Source organism: Pithys albifrons, chromosome 15 (assembly GCF_047495875.1).
Source record: "Pithys albifrons albifrons isolate INPA30051 chromosome 15, PitAlb_v1, whole genome shotgun sequence".
NCBI lineage: Eukaryota > Metazoa > Chordata > Aves > Passeriformes > Thamnophilidae > Pithys > Pithys albifrons.
The window spans coordinates 9,375,519-9,393,300 of NC_092472.1; the positions used below are offsets into that span (position 1 = coordinate 9,375,519).

At 44.4% G+C, this 17,782-nt stretch overlaps 1 protein-coding gene across 4 annotated transcripts in view; it reads left to right on the forward strand.

Annotated features, from left to right (window-relative positions):
* The first annotated feature begins 1,152 nt into the window (after positions 1-1,152).
* The window catches only part of CSNK1A1 (casein kinase 1 alpha 1), a 33,204-nt gene continuing 16,574 nt past the window's right edge, over positions 1,153-17,782 (forward strand). For 3 of the 4 annotated variants that reach the window (XM_071570295.1, XM_071570297.1, XM_071570296.1), the window contains exons 1-4: positions 1,153-1,665; positions 2,366-2,472; positions 14,040-14,166; positions 15,852-15,950. In XM_071570295.1, coding sequence (XP_071426396.1) covers positions 1,543-1,665; positions 2,366-2,472; positions 14,040-14,166; positions 15,852-15,950 — 456 coding nt within the window. In that variant the 5' untranslated portion in view covers positions 1,153-1,542. The remainder of the gene's footprint in view (positions 1,666-2,365; positions 2,473-14,039; positions 14,167-15,851; positions 15,951-17,782) is intronic. The other variant, XM_071570298.1, reaches the window with a different exon arrangement.

The following is a 17,782-nucleotide window of genomic DNA, read 5'->3' on the forward strand; positions in this document are numbered from 1 at the left end:
AGCACCGAGTGAGAGGGCAATGGAGGAGGCTTCGCTTCTGACAGGCAGCCCCAAACACCTCCCAGAGCACGAGCTGAGGGGTCAGGGCCACCTGGGCAAGGGACATGGGCATCGTGGCCACGTGGGGGAGGAGGCTGCAGGGCCAGGAGATGGTTCTGGTTTTCTGGTCACGGTGTCATCCTTGCCAGGATCCTCCTGGATCCTCCCCTGGAGCTGCAGAGCAGGGCAGGCCCAGGCTGGGGGTGCAGAGGTGAGTCAGCCATGGCAGGAGCAGCAGGAAGGGCAGGGCAGCCCACGGGTGTGTGCACAGGAGCGGGCACAGATCAGCCCCACGGTGCCGAGGACACGGCTGGGACACGGGGTGTTGTACATCCCACAGAATCATGGAATGGTCGGGGTTGGAAGGGACTTCTGGAGGTCTTCCAGTCCAACCCCCTGCCACGCAGGGTCACCTGGAGCAGGTGACACGGCTGTGCAGCTGGGCTTGGAATGTCTTCAGAGAGCAAAACTCCATGAGCTCCCTGGGCAGCTGTTCCAGGGCTCTGCCACCCTCCATGGAAAGAATCCCAGAACCACCAAAGTTGAAAGAGACCTCTGAGGTCATCAAGTCCGACCTGTAACTGATCCCCAGCTTGCCAACCAGACCGTGGCACCATGTGCAGCCTTTCCTTAAACACCTCCACGGAAACAAATGACTCTGTGTTTAATCTTATTTATTTATTTATACACAAACTGGTCCATTAACGCACATGCGGATTGGAGTGTGGGGTCAGAGACTGGGAACAGCCCCATAGGCGAGGTGGGAAGGTGTCACGGTGGTGGCTGGCCCAGCCCCGGCCCCAGGCCCACCTGCACCCCCCGCCCAGGCGCCCCTGGTGCTGCGGGGCCAGGCCCGGGTGGGCAACACTGACACAGCCCCACCTGCCCCATCGCGCCGCCTGCCCCTTTAAGACCGAGTGAGGGCACGTCTGCCTCTCCCTCCCTTTTCCGCCCGCACTTGGGTGTCGGGCTTTGCGCACGCGCAGATCCGCCGAGCGCCCAATCGCTGCGCGCGGTCGGCGAGAGGGGCGCGGAACGAGGGCTATGATTGGTGCAGCGCCGGGGAAGGGGCGTGGCCTGCGCGGCCCCTCCCCGCCCCGCTCCCAGCGCGCCCCGCGCGGTGAAGAAGCGGCGGCCGCGCGCCGAGGGCATTTTGTGTCGGCGACGGCTCAGGCACAAGATGGCGGCGGCGGCAGAGTGAGGGGCCGGCGGCCGCCGCGACCCCGCGAGTGCCCCTTCTCCCCCTCCCCGCCCGCACAAGCACCTCAGGGGCCGCTTCTCGTCTTTCTGGAGGGTGCTGAGAGCCAGGAAGCGGGGCAGAGCCGCGTTAAGGGGGGGGGCACCCGCCCGAGGGGCCCGGCTGGAGCTGAGCGCAGGGACCGTCCTTGGCTGCGCCGCTTTCCCTCCCCCCTTCCCCCGTCCCTTTCCCCTCCTCGGGGGCGGCAGTAGAGGCCTCATTGTCCCGCCGAGCCGGACGGGAGGGCTGGAAAGCCGCATCTCGCCATGGCGAGCAGCAGCGGCTCCAAGGCCGAGTTCATTGTCGGAGGCAAATACAAGCTGGTGCGCAAGATCGGGTCGGGCTCCTTCGGGGACATCTACCTGGCGATCAACATCACCAACGGGGAGGTAAGGGCCGCTCGCATTCCTCCCTCAGCGCCCTCGAGGGGAACCGGGGACCAGCCACGGCCTCTCCGAGCCCCTCCTGCCCCCGGCTGTGCCCCCCGTGCCCGGGGCGGGGAGGCCTCACCGCTCCCCGGGGGTCTTCACCCACCCCCAAACCCCCCCCGAGGGTCTTCACCCACTTGGGAGCGTAGGGAGAGGAGAAAACCACTCATCCGTTGTGGGGAAACAGATTTAAACGTATTTTGTGCTTTTTAAACGTCGAAAATCGTCCCTAACCCGCCATTGATTACTCCCTATCTGTCTTAGCTGGGGAACACTTTGTATCTCGTTTCGGCAACACTAATAGAAACAAAGAAGATCCGCTTGTTTCTTTTCCTTGGTTTTTTTTTTTCTTCTTTCCTTTTCTTCCTCCCCCTCACGACTCCGAGCTGTAAAGAAGAAACACCCACGTATGTTCTTCCTCACTTAAGTGGTTCTGAAGACTTCACATCTCCAGTTCAATTGCATGACCTGGGATGGATTTTTATGTACAAATCGTCGCCATATGGATTTTATTCGAAGATGCGACAAAGTGCAGCATGTCGAGTTCTGAAAAATAATAAAATATACACCTTAAAGCATTGTGTAGGGGATATTGGAAGTGCCCCTTAAACCTCACTGTTTGGTGGACGCTGCTCTGACTCCTTGTTCCCTCTCACTGCAGGAAGTTGCTGTGAAGTTGGAGTCTCAGAAGGCTCGGCACCCCCAGCTGCTGTATGAAAGCAAACTGTACAAGATCCTGCAGGGAGGAGTTGGCATCCCACATATACGGTACGAACCTTCCATGTGTGCCAGTGACTTTTCTCAGGGTTAGGTGGGGGTTGGTCTCTTCTCCCAGGCACTCAGCAATAGGACAAGGGGGCACGATGGGCTCAAGCTCTGCCAGGGGAAATTGAAGTTGGATATCAGAAAAAAATTCTTTGCAGAGAGAGTGCTCAGGCATTGGAATGGGCTGCCCAGAGAGGGGGTGGATTCCCCATCCCTGGAGGTTTTTAAACTGAGCTTGGCCGTGGCACTGAGTGCCATGATCTGGTAAAGGGACTGGAGTTGGATCAAAGGTTGGACTTGATGATCTCGGAGGTCTTTTCCAACCCAATCGATTCGGTGATTTTGTGACCTTTTTGTTAGCATTTGTAGGGTATAGAGCCAATAGTTACATACTTTTTAGTGTGAGGTAGGACACCGTCATGAAAAGGAAACTTATCAGTGAGGGATTGGGCTGATGGGGAGCAAAATGCTCCTCTCCAGCCTCTCCAACTCGCTCGTTTCCCCCGCACTGGCTGCTCTTTATCGTACGTGCTGTGCTTTGAAAGTGAGATATCCAGCAGTCCCTGAGCTGTGGGAAGTTCTTGTGGCGATTAGAACAAAGTGTGAGGGGGCTGTTTCTCCGAGAGCCCCGTGTTCCAGCCGAGGCCGGGACTTGGGAGCCGGCCCTGGAAATGGCTGCTTTCTTTTGTTGCCTTTTTTTTTTTTGTTCCAACATGTCTTCCTGCTCTGCTAAGAAAATGGCGGATGGACGTGATTAACCCTCCCCCTTCTCCTGTTGGGACAAGGGACGTGCTCGGGCTTGTGTCTTTTCCTTTCATAGTTACGAGCTGCGAGCCTTGAGACTGCGGAGAACCTGGAGCGGGAATGAAATGGCAGCTCCTTTCTGGTGCCCGCAACAGATGCGTCACCGGGGTTTCCGCACGGTTAAAGTGCCAGCGTTAATCCCTCCCCGCCGCTCATTATGCGGCTCCTCATTTCCTATTCCATCAGAAACTTTCAGCAGGGTTTAATAATTCCCTGATCTGGGAGAAAATTGCTGGCGCAGGACGCCGGGAGTTGTTATTCCTCCTGGGAATTTTGAGGTGTTGGTGCACAACTCCTGAATCTGGACATCAAAACAGTTACACGAAACTTCTCCGGAAAGACTTTGTACACGTTGTTATTTTTTTGCAACTTTGTTAATAATTGATTTTAAAGTTAGTATTTCTTTTGCACAGTGGCATCTTTGCAGGACTTTTGGTTATTGAGCTGCAAAATCTGCTTCGGTTTGTTTTGGATTACATTTAATTTAACCCTCTCTGCCTTTGGACGTGCACCTGGATCAACACTGGTGTTTGTGTCTATTTTAAAATGATAATGATGGCATAGTCAAGATCCTTTATTAATTTTAACAAAGCCTGGAACAAATCTGCATTTGTGAAGTTAAAGCTCCCTCCTCCTTCCCCCAAACACAACTGGCTCTGATCCTGAGTGTGAGCTGGAGGAGACTCTGCTGTCCTGGCCATCTGTCCGCACTCACTGCAGCCTTTCCCAGGGATCAGCAAACCTTCCTCAATTAAACAGAATACTTGCAGCTTAAACAGAGTTGCTGATGCAAAAACAGGTGTAGTGTTTCTTCTAGACTGCAGTTTCCTTCTTTTCTCTAATGTGGGTGCCTTTATTTCACAGCTGGAAGAACAGAATTTTGGAAAGCTCTCGGGATAGTTGTGTGATAAAACAGGGATAACTGGGAAAACAGCCAGAGCCAGCAGATATCAGGTGTTTCATCGCAAAACTGGAAAAACAGGCGTTCTTGAGCTACATTATAAACTAGTAAATGAGTGTTTGGTGCTGTAATGAGGCCTAAGTTGCAAACTTTTTGACTTTTCCATGTAACAGAAGTGAAATGCTGTTTGATTTCTTGTATTTGGTTAAAATGCCCTTTGAAATACTGAAGGTAATTTTTTTATATGCTGAAAAACTTGTTTCTGGCTTCAACTACAGCAGTCATTTTAAGTTTTCTTTCATTTGTATTTGATGTTCTTGTAACTCCCCAAAATAACACAAGGTTACAACTGGGGCAACACTCGAATTGATTCATAGGCTGGTTGTGCTAAAGGTGTGTGATGTGTTGGATAATGGCAGTCAGTCCCTTTCAGGTTCTCATAATGTTCATCTTTGTAATATTTTTCTACAAAAGTGTCTTTTAGGAAATTTTTGAAAATACCCTTTTTGTTTTCAGAAGCAGCATTAATTTTAAATCTATTTGTATGTGCCAGGTGCTGCTTGGCAGGTTCTTTGGGCTGTTGTTCTTGGTTGTCTTCTTGCTGAATGACATCTGGTGATGTTTGCAGTGATCTGAACAGTATTCTTGGGTTTATTTTCTGTAAGAGAAAGCTGAGCAGGGGGCTCAGTTCTTGTGTCAGGTGTTAAGATGGTCTGTGTCAGTAGAAGTGGAATGTGATGCTCTGAATCCCAGTCAGTGTGTTATTGGTGCTCAGGTCACTTTGCGAGTGTCCCTGACCGACCCTGTCCCTCCACTGTTGGATGTCCTGGCTCGGTGTGTCCAGGAGGGTGAATCCACTTGAAGGAAACCAATACATTTGTTAACATTTCTGTAATGTGACTCCTTTAAACAACAGCAGCACGAAGAGATAATTTGATAGACAATGAAGGAATCGTTCTAAGCTTTCCCCATTACCATTTACTTTATAAATGAACTCAGCAGCACTTTTATGTCAGTGCTGCACCGTTGGAACACAGAGTTGCGTATCCCTCAGTTAGGAGGAATGAGGAACTTTTTCACCTACTGGAGTGATGCAGTGCCAAGATCAGCTTCCTGGAAGTGACTTTGCCTCACTCGAGTGGTCTCTGCGTGGTTTTGTGACTCACAAAGCTGAAATAATAATAAGTGACTTATGGATTGCTTGTTCATTCTGGACTCCTGCTCTGAAAACTGAGTGCTGCCCTTTGGGTACTTGTAATTAAGATCAGATCGCTAAAGTGTTACAAATTATCTAGAACCAAGCAATTTTTTAATTGCCTTTAAGGTTGATTAGGTAGACTTTCTGTCTGATTGCAAGAAAGTTAATGAGAAAAAGTCTGTTTTGAAGTTAAAAGTTTAATATTGTTTCTGTGGGGTCAGGGGTGCACCTTCACGTGTGGGGGATGAACAGGGGGCCCTGGTACTCAATTACACTGTTACAGTACACTTTGTTTGCACAAGAAATACCCCAAAATTAGATTGGAGTGTCTTTATTCTGTGGATACTCCAGACCTTTAAGATGTGCTCATGTTTGAGTTTGCTGCTTTTTGTTGTTTCCTGCAATAGTAGCAAAGTTTCTGAACTTGTCCCTGAAGTTTCACAAAACCTTCCATAAATGCTCCATTGATTTTTAAGCTGTGGTTTGTTCTTGATGTACAAATTTTGGTTAATTCTACCGTAGTTTCTTACAAAAGGCTCTTGAGCCAAGTTTAACATTGTGACAATCTGATCTGCCTTAGGACACGATGCTCAGCCCGGCGTTGTGCTGGGCTTGCTCTCATTGTTCTCTCATCAGCTGCGCTTGGCTTTTTTCCTCCCTTTTTCAGTGACAAAGCATTTTGAGCTGTAATCTTGTTAACTGGGCACTGATCCGATTAGTTTGGACTCTCTACCTTTATTCCCGAATTCCTGGTTCTGCCTTGCAGGAACGCGGCGGAGTGTTTTGATTTTGGGGTGTTTGTTCACAGTGTAACTGGAAAACACTTGACAAATAATTATTCAAATTACCTTTGACAATCTCTCTTGATTTTTGCCATTTATGGTGTTTATCAGCTATTTGTCACATCCTCAGGGAGATCAGCTTCAGGTTCTCTTTCAGATGTGCATTTAAAAAGTCGGTTTCAGACTTCTGACAATATTATGGGATGGCTTGTTGTTGCTACCAGTTTCCCATAGAAAACAGCTCTGCTGGAACCAGTTGTGGCTGGAGATGCATTCGAAGTGTTACAGTTAACAGGAAGGGAATGGTGAGTGTGAAAAAGAGATTGCAGGTGGTTTGTTCGAAAGCTCATCGAGCTGATACTTCACTCTAGTTATTTGTAAGTTAAAAAACAAAATACTGCTGACTTGGTGGGGTTTTTCTCAACATTCTCTTGCAAACTGAACAAATTAATTTTTACATTTCTGATTTTTTTCAGACAGTACTTGTAAATATTTTGTTGAGAAATTCTCAAAAGAGTTGAAAAATTTTAAAGTTTTCTGGCAAAAAAATCTATGAAAGAATCTACAGTTTTTATGCTTCTAGTTGCTACTGCCATGTTGTTGAATAATCATTACAGAATCTGCCCTTATTCATGTTCACTAAATAGTAAGTGTAATGGAAAGTTGTGGTCAAGTTTGGTAATCTCAGTTGTTCTCACAGCCGATTTTGTCTTAAGCATTTGCAGTTTTGATCTTCTAGCAGTGCTTAAAGCCTGTAAAGACATCTCTCAAATAACTTCACTTTAAAGTGTTTTTGCAGTAACTTCCTGCAGTATAAAAAAATCCCCAATCAAACCACCAAAAAACCCCCAAACCATCACCAGAAAAACAGAAAAATACTTATGTAGTCCACAAACAACCCCAGCCCTCAGCCAAAAATAAGAAGGAAGGTTCTATCAGTAGAGCCTCCTGCTAATTAACCTTCTGTTATTACTTCAGGCTGCATTGAAGGGCGGAACCACTCTGGTACATGAGGAGAGGGCTTGTAGCTCAAAATAAAATGGAAGCTCATCTTTTAATACCTAGAGTTCGTCTACTAAAAGATTAAATATATTGTATATTTCCTGTTTTCTGACAATCTTAACTTCTGTCTTAATTGGTCTTTGTGGACTCAGTAGAAGCACCAAGAGAGGCCATAGTTTGAAAGGAAATGGAGCTGTCCTTGATTTTGTTCTTTCTCCTTGCCTTAACTCAGCCTTTGCAGTTTCAGATCAGTGTTAGTCCTGTTTGAAACAGCACAGAGAACACTAAAACACTCTTTTCCTCAGCCATTTTTCTTGTCCCCACTGTGAATTAATGGCTCACGCTCTGAACTGAGTTGAAACTTCTGACTTTTACAGAAGAAACTTGAGTCCTCACTTCCTGCCAGGTGTTAATGTACCTGATTAACCAGCTCAGCACAAGAGCAAGGCACAGCTGCGTGTTTGCAACATAACCCTGGGCAGATGAAACCACCTCAGTGCCGAGGAGACGAGTTGTGCTGACATATCTGACGTGTTCATGTTGCTCTCAGAACTGTACAAAAAGTGATACAGAATCTTATTTATAGAGTGTGTCCAACTCCATAGCGTAGGGTGTTCATGGCTGTGTCTTTATTTAGTGCTTGGGTGGCCTAATTCATGCTCTCCATGGCAACCAATGTTGGGTGACATCTGCTTAAGTATTCCACTTCAGTATTTCAGTCATGCCATGTTATGTTCATTTATATTACTCCTAGTTGGCCAACAGTTAAGTGCTTTCCCAGTTCCAGGGGAGATAAATTAGAAATATAAAATATGTGTTGATTTAGACATAAATCTCTGGTGGATTACCTTTCTTTTATGTGTTACTCCCGTGTCTGTTAAGCCTCAGAGTAGTTGCACAGGCAGAGTGTGTTGTCCAGTTTGCAGCATCCGTGTGTGTGTCAGGAGATGTCTGTGCTGAGCAGTCCAGAGCACAAGAGCAAAGGGGCCACAATTCTTTGCAGAGAGAGTGCTCAGGCATTGGAATGGGCTGCCCAGAGAGGGGGTGGATTCCCCATCCCTGGAGGTTTTTAACCTGAGATTGGCCATGGCACTGAGTGCCATGATCTGGTAAAGGGACTGGAGTTGGACCAAGGGTTGGACTTGATGATCTTGGAGGTCTTTTCCAACCCAATCGATTCTATCATTCTATGATTGCAGAGGTCACCACCTTCCCATCTTTCTTGAGGTCTCTTTTTTTTGTCCTTGACGGGAATTGGATTTCCTTTCCCAAATGCTGTGGCAGGACATGCAGTGCTGATCCCAGTTACTGCAGTTTCTGCTCAGAATAGCTGCACTCTTACTGCTTAGGATTACTTGGTATTTTTCAGTGGTTTCAGAGCTATGTGGTTGTAGGGAGGTCAGTGTTGTTGCTTTAGTCATGTCTGACTAATGCCGAGTTCAGAGGCTTTTGTATAAATGACTTGTGGCCTGCAAGAATGGGACACAGTTCCAGAGTGTTCATCAGTTCAGTGTCGTTTGGTTTTCTGTCTGAATCCTTTGTGTTCATGAGGCCTTCCAGACCTGCATGTTCACCCTCGTGCCTGCTGACTTGTCAAACTTACTAATTGGTGATCTTCATTACTAATTACTAAATAGGTGATCTCAGGTAATTCTAGTAGTAAGTTCTTTCCAGCTTGGTTGTTCACTGTACATTTGTTTTAACAGCTTTTTTATCCACCTTAGTTCTTCTGACAGTCTCCATTTTTGTCAGTTAAACTCTTCTACTTGTTACTTTTAAACCCAAATGCTGCAAAACTAATTACATAGAACTACACAGAGTAATCACAGGGTCACACACCATAATTTATGAAAGTGGAAAAAGTTTATGTGGTGGCAAAGAAGTCAAAATCACCCTTTTTGTAATGTGAGTATCAAGGTTTTTGCAACTGTAAAGGTTTCAGTTTAAATATTCAAGTGTTGAAAGCGTTGTGCTTCCCTGCAGTCAGGCTCCAGGGGGTATTTTGTGTCTCACAAAAGCAGGACCTCCTGCAGTTCTGTTTGTAATTCCAGGTTGGCCCAGCCTGGAGTAGTCAGTGACGAGCTGACAGAAGTCTCTGGTGGAGGAAGGGCTGCCTGGCTAAGCAGGTGTTGATTGAGGAAAGCTTTTATTGAACTGCAACAAAAGAGTCTTGTCACAGTTGCTGTGGTGGCGAGAACAGTTTCTTGACACTAAGCGCATGTTCTATTGTTTTTATTATATCAAATATACATATAGAATATATTCTATTTAATATATATAATATTATATTTTAAATTTCTATAACCTGTGGGCAAAGTGAGGTGCCATTGTGCTGATAGTGCCCTTACTGTCTTCGTGGTTTCAGAATGCTGGCAATTGGGGTTTCTCTACCAGTGACTAACAGCTGCCATTTAGTAACTCAGTTAATTTAGTTAATTTTGATCTGAATTTGATTTTTCTTTGTGAATCGTCTGAATCCTTTTATTCATCGTTAGACCCCTCACACATCTCTGGTAATTTTGCTGGGTTTGTTACCTTGTTTTGATTATAAATGCCAGTGTAATGGATGAAACTGTTGGTATCCACTGAAACTGTGCAAGTGGTACAATAGTCTGGAACGGGGCCTGGGCCTGCATTGTTAGCCCTTCACCCGCCTTTCTTTGCTAGTTGACCTGTCTCTGTTTGACCCCTTCAAGGGAAGATACACTAAATGTGAAGAAAATACTGTAATAACTACGAAAATACTTCATTTGGTTAAATGAAAGACCCAACCCAAAGAAACCACACTGCTAACAAACACTTTCTCAAACATTTCATTTGTTCTTGACATTATTTACAAAATATGCAGTTGCTGAAATAGACATCATAGGGTTTTTGAAAGGTGAGTTTTCTCTGAAAACACAGAAGGATTCGAAGTTTGGGTAGACCTGACTGCAGTATTTGCCACCATGTACTGGATGTGCATCAAGACTTCACTCTCCTCTGGAGGTTGCTCAAGAGAATCAAAAAACCCACCCCCATGAGTTAAAGTAAACAACCACTTCTGTGATCTGGCATCACACCCAACTGATAATATTTGGAAACTGAGCACTTTCAAACCACTGTGTTGTGTGACTTGGTTGTTCCTGTTGATGCTGAAATGGGGGATGTCAGAGATTTTCGCTGTGTGCAAATGCTGGGCTGGGGCAGCAGATCAGCTCCCAGACCACACGATTGGGAAACTTGTTGACGTGGCGAGTCTTGGCCTTTCACATCAGACGTGCCACTGAAGTCAAATTGAGGTCACTATGCTCAGCCTTTAACTGCTATGGTAGAAAGCTTCATAAAGGATATTTACGGTATTCTGAGTGATCTGGAGTAATTTGATCAGCAGCTGAGGGGGGGATGACAAGGCATTTTGTTGCCTGAGGGCTTGGGCACACCTTGCCAGGTGAGGATGGGCCGGGTTTGTCACAGCTGTGTCAGATGTTCCAGTGTGACAGTGCCAGGTCAAGGTACACTGAGCTGTTCCTGGTAATTCTGTCATGTGAATGTTTTGTGTAAAGGACATACCCCTAACAGGGTGTAAAGCACTGTAAGAATCAATCAGAGAAATAATGAATTTCCTGGTCTAGTAAATTAGCTTCTCTTTTTGAGATAATACATTGTGTGTAGCTCTGTCAGTGTCAATACCAACCCAAAGTGAGCTCTGAAGTGGTTAAATCTCGTGGTCCTGCTTTTCACTCCACTCCAAAACTCTCCCTTATTTAAATGTGTTGCTGCCATTGCCTTCCTGTGAGAGAGGGGACTTCCAAGTGTGCTGAAAAGGGAAAAAAATGAAAATAAAGGCCATGGAGTGCTGTTGAGGGGCAGGTGTGTTCTGATGTTCTGAGATGCCAGTGCCATCTAATAGTGCCCGGGGCTTTGTGTGGATCATTCCCTCATGTTAGTAGTTCACTCCAAGTTTCCTTGCTGATGCAGTATTAGAACTTTGAGGATTTCTCTTTGGGACACCAGCTTTTATATATCGTAATGTCCGAGTTTTCCTAAGAAGAGCCAGGACTTCCACTGTTTTTTTCATTCAGCGCTGCCAGTATTAACAGCTCCTCATCTTCGAATGGACATGATGGAGTCTTACTTCTTAATCCCATTTTCCCTGGAAACATTCCAAGGGAAATGAAAACTTGCTTGGAGTGTTAGCAAAGTAAATAAAACACAAGTTACTCCGATACCCTGAAGAAGTTCCAGTTGCCAGTAATGAAATGAATGGGTGGCTCAGTCCTCCGTGAGGAACTACAGGCAGGTAAACATGAGAATCAAATGTTAAGATCTGTCTTATTTTTTTGTCTTGCAGAGCTCAATGTGCTTTCCACCAGTGCAAAATGGTCAGGAGATTAAAATTTCCTTGTGCCAGTGTAGAAGTAGGACAAATGGAGGTTGTGCAATCAACCTGAATTACTGCACTAACTCAGCAGACAGATCCCTGTAGAGGAACCAAAGGCTTTTTAAACTGTGCCTCCCAGGGTGGGCTTACTTTGCATCAGCTTCACTCTTCCTGTGATGCTGTAACTAAATTTTCTTAGCTCAGTTGAAAGCTGATCTTTGACCCTTTTCCCTTACACGGCATCCCTTGGGCACTGAAGCATTAACGTGCTGAACAATTACCCTTGGCATCTGAACTGGATTTCCATTTCTTGGAGAAAATAATATTTTATTTAGATCTTGATTTACTACTTGGAATGCCTCAGTTCAGCTCTTTACTTGACTTCTCTCAACAAACCCAATTTCATGGGACAGAATACAGGGGCAGGTCATTTGGTCCTGTTTTTGTTACTCCAGGTGACTGGGATGTTTCATTTTCACCTGTGACTGGTGCAGTTGGATGTAGAGCGTTATCAGAACTGTTCAGCTGTTTACACTGGTGACTTTGATAGGAACCAAAAAGCAGATTTTCAGGCTCCTCAATTCTTGAACTGAGGCTGGTGATTAAGAACTTTTCTTGACAGTGTCTCATTTTGACACTCCATCCCTGCCTTCCATTTTTTAAATACTCTACTTGGTTTCTCTTGGAGTTGAAAGAAGCTGCTGGTAATTCCTCAGAAAGGCCTGGCAGGCAGGTGGTCTTAAAATACATACATTTCGTGGCTTGGTGGCAGTGTGGGTATTAACCTTTTTTATATTACAAACTTTACCAAATAATACCCTCAGCATTCATCCCTACCTGAGTCACTTGTAAGTGTGGCATCTTTTTGTGCATCATCGTGTGTTCAGTGAATTTCTAGAAGGCAAAAACTGATAAATATCACTTAGTCTTGGTGTGGTCATCAAAATGTTGGAAGAAAACTGTTCTGTTGACATTCAGTTTGAATGACTGCTGCAAAATATGTCTTTTCTGACTCCTGTTTTGACGTAGGGAATGGATAAAGGTTCTAGATTAACTTGCAAAACAAGGATTGTGAGCCACATGTATAACTTTTATCAAATTTATAACAATGCAGGATGAAGCACATGGTTTCTATGAGAATCCTGACAGAGGGGAGGTACAGGCTGTAGGTCCTGAAACAAATCCAAATATAGAACTTTTCTCTGTGCTTTGTAAACATTTTACTTTACTACCCCAGCTAAGCTTGGAATCCTGTGAGTACTCAGGAATTTGTTGACTTTATCCGTGGTAACTACCCAGACAACTGAGCATTAGTCTACTGGAATCATTGCCTAAAGTGGAAATACAAGTGTCTATATAGATACTTAAGTCACAGTTGCTACTTTGAGCTGAATCCTGAATTTTTTTGTGTGTGATCTGAATGCTTTTATTGTGAGGTACCTTCTTTATTTATCCTGTGCCACTGTCGTTGGAAACTTCAGTTCTCTTCCAGGAGTGAGCTGGGCTAACCCTAACCCTTATCCCTGGACTACTGGCACCCTTGTTATAAGGACCAGGTGCTCAGCAAAGGCAAAATTGCAGCTTTCTGATCAATAAGGTGTCATGTCAGCCTTACAAACAGCTTTTCACACAGTCCCCTTTCAAAGTATAGGAGGTCACAGCCAAGATGTGAAGGGTGTAGCTCCAGGCTTTCTCAGGCAGCTTAGGTGGTGAGATGGTATCCCCCAGTTGCAGATATAAAGCAGTGCTATAATGGAAATGCTGGACATGGATTGGAAAGAAAAATACGCATGGAAGGACTTCTGCTTGTCCTCATAGCATTAGTAACCTTTATTTTTTGCCCAAAATTGATGTATCAGGCACTTGGGGGTGAATATCAGTCTGGCTGCAATTAGTATTTTGTTACATATGTATTTTGATTTTATGGCACTTAAGTGCTTTTCCCTTTTATCATGTTGAAAATATGCTGAAAAGTCTTTATATTTTTTAATTGGACAGTAGAACTTCATTGCTGTTTTTCAAATTTGAAAGTAAATTAAGACATAGTATATGAATTAACTGCACGAGCTTCTTTGGTCTGTTACAGAGAAGTAAAACCTGGAAACAAAGCCTAAAGCTTGTAAAGATGGTTTTGGTGAAATGGTACAGGAAACAATGAGTGAGGTGTCCTGTGGATGAGTTTCAGTCCAATGTTGTACACACACCTCAGGACACTGACATGTGGTGGCTGCTGCTTTGGTTGCATTTTGATGCTGGTGTTTGGTATTTCAGTTGCTGAAGTGTGGTAGTGCTTTTTCTTGAGAGGATTAAATGTGCCTGCACACACTTGCCAATCTGTGTGTTCTGGTTTGTGCTCAGACTTTTGTTTCCAGGAAAAATAAGATACTGCTGGTCTCAGTTTCTCGTAGGCTTTTCAAGATTGAACATCAGTCAGCAATGTGACCTTGCAGGCAGGAGGGCTGATGGTGTCCTGGGCTACATTGGGATTCCTGCTAATGCTGAGAATTTTCTTCGTTGCAGGTGGTATGGTCAAGAAAAGGACTACAACGTTCTAGTCATGGATCTTCTTGGGCCCAGCCTGGAAGACCTTTTCAACTTCTGTTCTCGCAGGTTTACGATGAAAACAGTCCTTATGCTAGCAGACCAGGTATGTGCAGCCTTGGTGGGAGGAAGGTAAAACCCCAAGGGATTTTGTGCAATGTCATTCTTTTTAAGTGGGTTAAATAATGTTTTGTGCAGTGTTTTATACATCTAAGTGAACACTTGATCTATATAGGGACAAAGCAATAGTGGTTTCTGTGTGCTGTGGCCTACAAAATGTGCATGGTGGGAGGACAGTGCAGCTTCCAGCTCCTTCATCTGCAGAGCTGACAAGGGCAACTTCATTAAAGTATCAAGAATAATCAGAGTGGATTAACTTCCAGTATCTGCCATGGGGGTAGAAGGTCTGAAGAGTCTCCAATTATGGGACCTGTTCTGTGCTGGCCAGCTTTGGTGACATGTGGACAACATGCAAGCTGGGTCTGTTCTCACTGACTGTCCCTGTGCACTCACACCCTCCTGTAACTTCTAGGACTGGGCCATGAGCTAATAAATACTGCCTTGCTTCTTTGGTCCTTAAAGACAGTTCTTAAAGCTGCTGGTGAAGATGCCACTCCTCAGACTTCATTAAGGCCTATAAAGCTGAGGTCTTAATGTCTTTTTTCTAGCAATTGATATTTTTCCAACTTGGTCATGAGAATACAGAATTTGAAATGGGCCGCCATGTACTTAATGAACAGCTTGATTGTGCTGCTTCGGCTCCTCGAAGAGCAGTGAGTGTTTCTGGAGTCGAGTTTTCAGTCGTAGTTCAGATTTCGTCTAATATTACGTAATTGATGTCAGTACCAAGCTGTCACTTGGCCAGATGCTCGTAGAATCCCAGGCTCTTGGCCAAGGAAGCTCATGGCACTTGTATGGAGACAAGGGGTCAGCTGTCCCTGCTCTCAGCTGCCCTAAGAGAGTGATGTGCTTGCTTTGGAGAGCCATTTGCCTGCTCTCTTAGCCAGAGTGTTGCAGCATCTCCAGGGAATTTGTGAGGATTTTGTGCAATATTGCTTTGGATGACAAACACTAATTTGTGGTCACCTGGGAAACAGGGAATGTGTGATATCAGTGCTCAGAACTGGCTTTTAGGGCACAGTCCAGTAGAGCAGCTGTCAGGGGTACAGTGTAACAGCTCAGATCTTTAAGGGCTGGATGTGGAGTGTGTGAGGAGCCACCACATAACCTACGATGTGATGTCACGCACAGGAAACGCGGTGACCCCCTGTGATGGTGCAGATGTGCCAAGAGTTTCTCTGCGTCTCCACTGCTGGCAGACACTCCGGGACCACGGTAGCCTAGATAGGACAGGCTGGGCCACTGTCACGTTGTTACTCACTCCATGAAAAGTGTTACCTGGAAAAGTGACGTTTGATGAATGGATAACCAGATGAATGAGTAACTGGGGTGGAGGGAGGGAATGAGCTTTAAAATTGTCTTGTGTTTGAAGTAAGAGAAAGAAATTAATCGTTAATGGGACGCTATAGTTAGAAACATGAACTTCAGTATCTGGGAAACAGTTCAGTCATTTCTTCTGCCAGTTCCTGGCCAAGATTACAAAATTTTCATATACAAGAAAGATAACTTTATTTGAACAATATTTTAGAAAACCTGGATTTCATTAAGTAAATACATAAACTGAAGTTGCAGAGGAAGGTAACGCTAAAAATTCGTGCTTTCGTTGAAGGTTTAAGTGAATTGTGTTCTCTGATTGAAATCTTACATTTTCTGTTGCTGATTTTTTTACAGATGATCAGTAGAATTGAATATGTGCACACAAAGAATTTTATACACAGAGACATTAAACCAGATAACTTCCTAATGGGTATTGGGCGTCACTGTAATAAGGTTAGTCTAAAGCTCTTTGTTTCAAAATCCAAAGGGAATGCCTGTGTGATTTGATTCCAACTGCACAACTTCTGTAAAATTAATTCCTAGAACTGCTGTTTTGGATGTTAAACCACAGTTCTTTGAGGTGAGAACTTGGTTTTTTGGTGTACACTTCTGAAGGCAGTGACATACACATGTGGGTCTCTGACTCACCGGGATGATTTCTAGACTTGCAACAGGATTCTAAACTAACCCTATAGAATACTCAGCTACTCCTATCACTGCTGGAGTTTTGTTATTGCCATGACTGTTGTAATAAATTTTTTTCTCAATGATTAAAGTCAAATCTTACCTTTGGCTTTGGGCCTGACTTCCTGGGATGAAAACAGTTTGTGCCAACGTGGGAGCTCCTGACCTACCAGTCATCAAGGCATTAAATCTTGCAGTGACAGACTGGTAAAGAGAACACTTCATCCATCAGAATTGTGGATAAGATTAAGACTCAACATGTAGATGCCTTTATAAATAAAAGAAATTATACAAATATAATGGAAAACTGTTAAACAATAGAATACCTGAATATGTTGTACAACAAAATTTTTTTCTCAATTTATTTTGTGCAGAAACAATGCTGGAGGGGGGTGGTGGGTGGGCTGAGGTGGTTGCACTTTTTGGGCTGGATAAACATAGTCAAGTGCATGTTTCCTGTTGAAAACCTTACATAGAAGACAACTTTTTAATTTTATTTTTAGTTCTCTTGAGTGAATTATGCTTAATCCTGCAATTGATATGAGCTCGGGCAGACAGGCAGCATTGGCAATGCATTAAGCATGCTATTGACTAGAAATTCACCTCAGGACAAATGTATGTGATCAAGCTGTTTATTGGAAGCAAGATTCCCACTTATCTTCTCTATATGCCATCTGAGAATGTCTCATCTCTTTAGGCACTACTAGTATTAAGAATGTTTACCTTTGTTTGCCTGTATGAATGCCAACTTCAGGGCCATGAACGTTAGAAGGGGAAGGCTTGAACAACATCAGATAACAGCTCTTGTCTGAAGAGGTGCAATGCACTGAGTGTTTAGATACAACCATTGTTGGAAAAGCTTCTAATTCCAGCTGAAAGACAGTCTTTATGTAATCCTGTTGCTGTTAAACTTTGTTTGTTCCCAAGTTTCATACTTTCACTCTACAGCTCTATTTTTCTCTGCTGTGTCGAGCAATTAGGCTCCTTAATTTTCTGGCATGACTTACAGTGTAACTTGAAAACTTTTATTTTTGGTTTTTCCTAGTTTCCTAGTTTTCTGATTTCCAGTTGTTCTTTTTGGGCCATTTTTCTGTACTTTTGCACAGTCATGCTAGGTTGGCATTGCTGCACTGTAGTTCATCTTGGTGTGGATTAATGGCCTAGAAATTGCTGCTGTGCTTACTTAGAGGAGGAACACATTAGATTTGCATCAACTGAAATGAAAGACAAAATTGCCCATAACCCATTACAGCTTTTCCCCATTAGCAGCTTAGTCAGGGAGCCACACAATGATGTGGTGGTAAAACACTGTCTGTGGGCATGGGGTTAGAAATCAGGGAGATACTTCTGACCCAAGTGCAAAGTGATAGTTTTACAGGAGCACAACGATGAGCAGGTTACTTTAGTTTGGAATCAAGTGCTTTATCTGGAAACAGTTGCCACCATACAATATTTAATGTTTCTTTTTGTAACTAAGTGCAGTTTTGGGGTTTTTAGAGATGACTATACACAGTTTAAAGAAAATCAGCCAGGAAGTCTAGAATAGCATGGTAATCTTGTTCCAGTAGCTTCCTGTCAGTTATATTTAAAAAAAAAAGTTA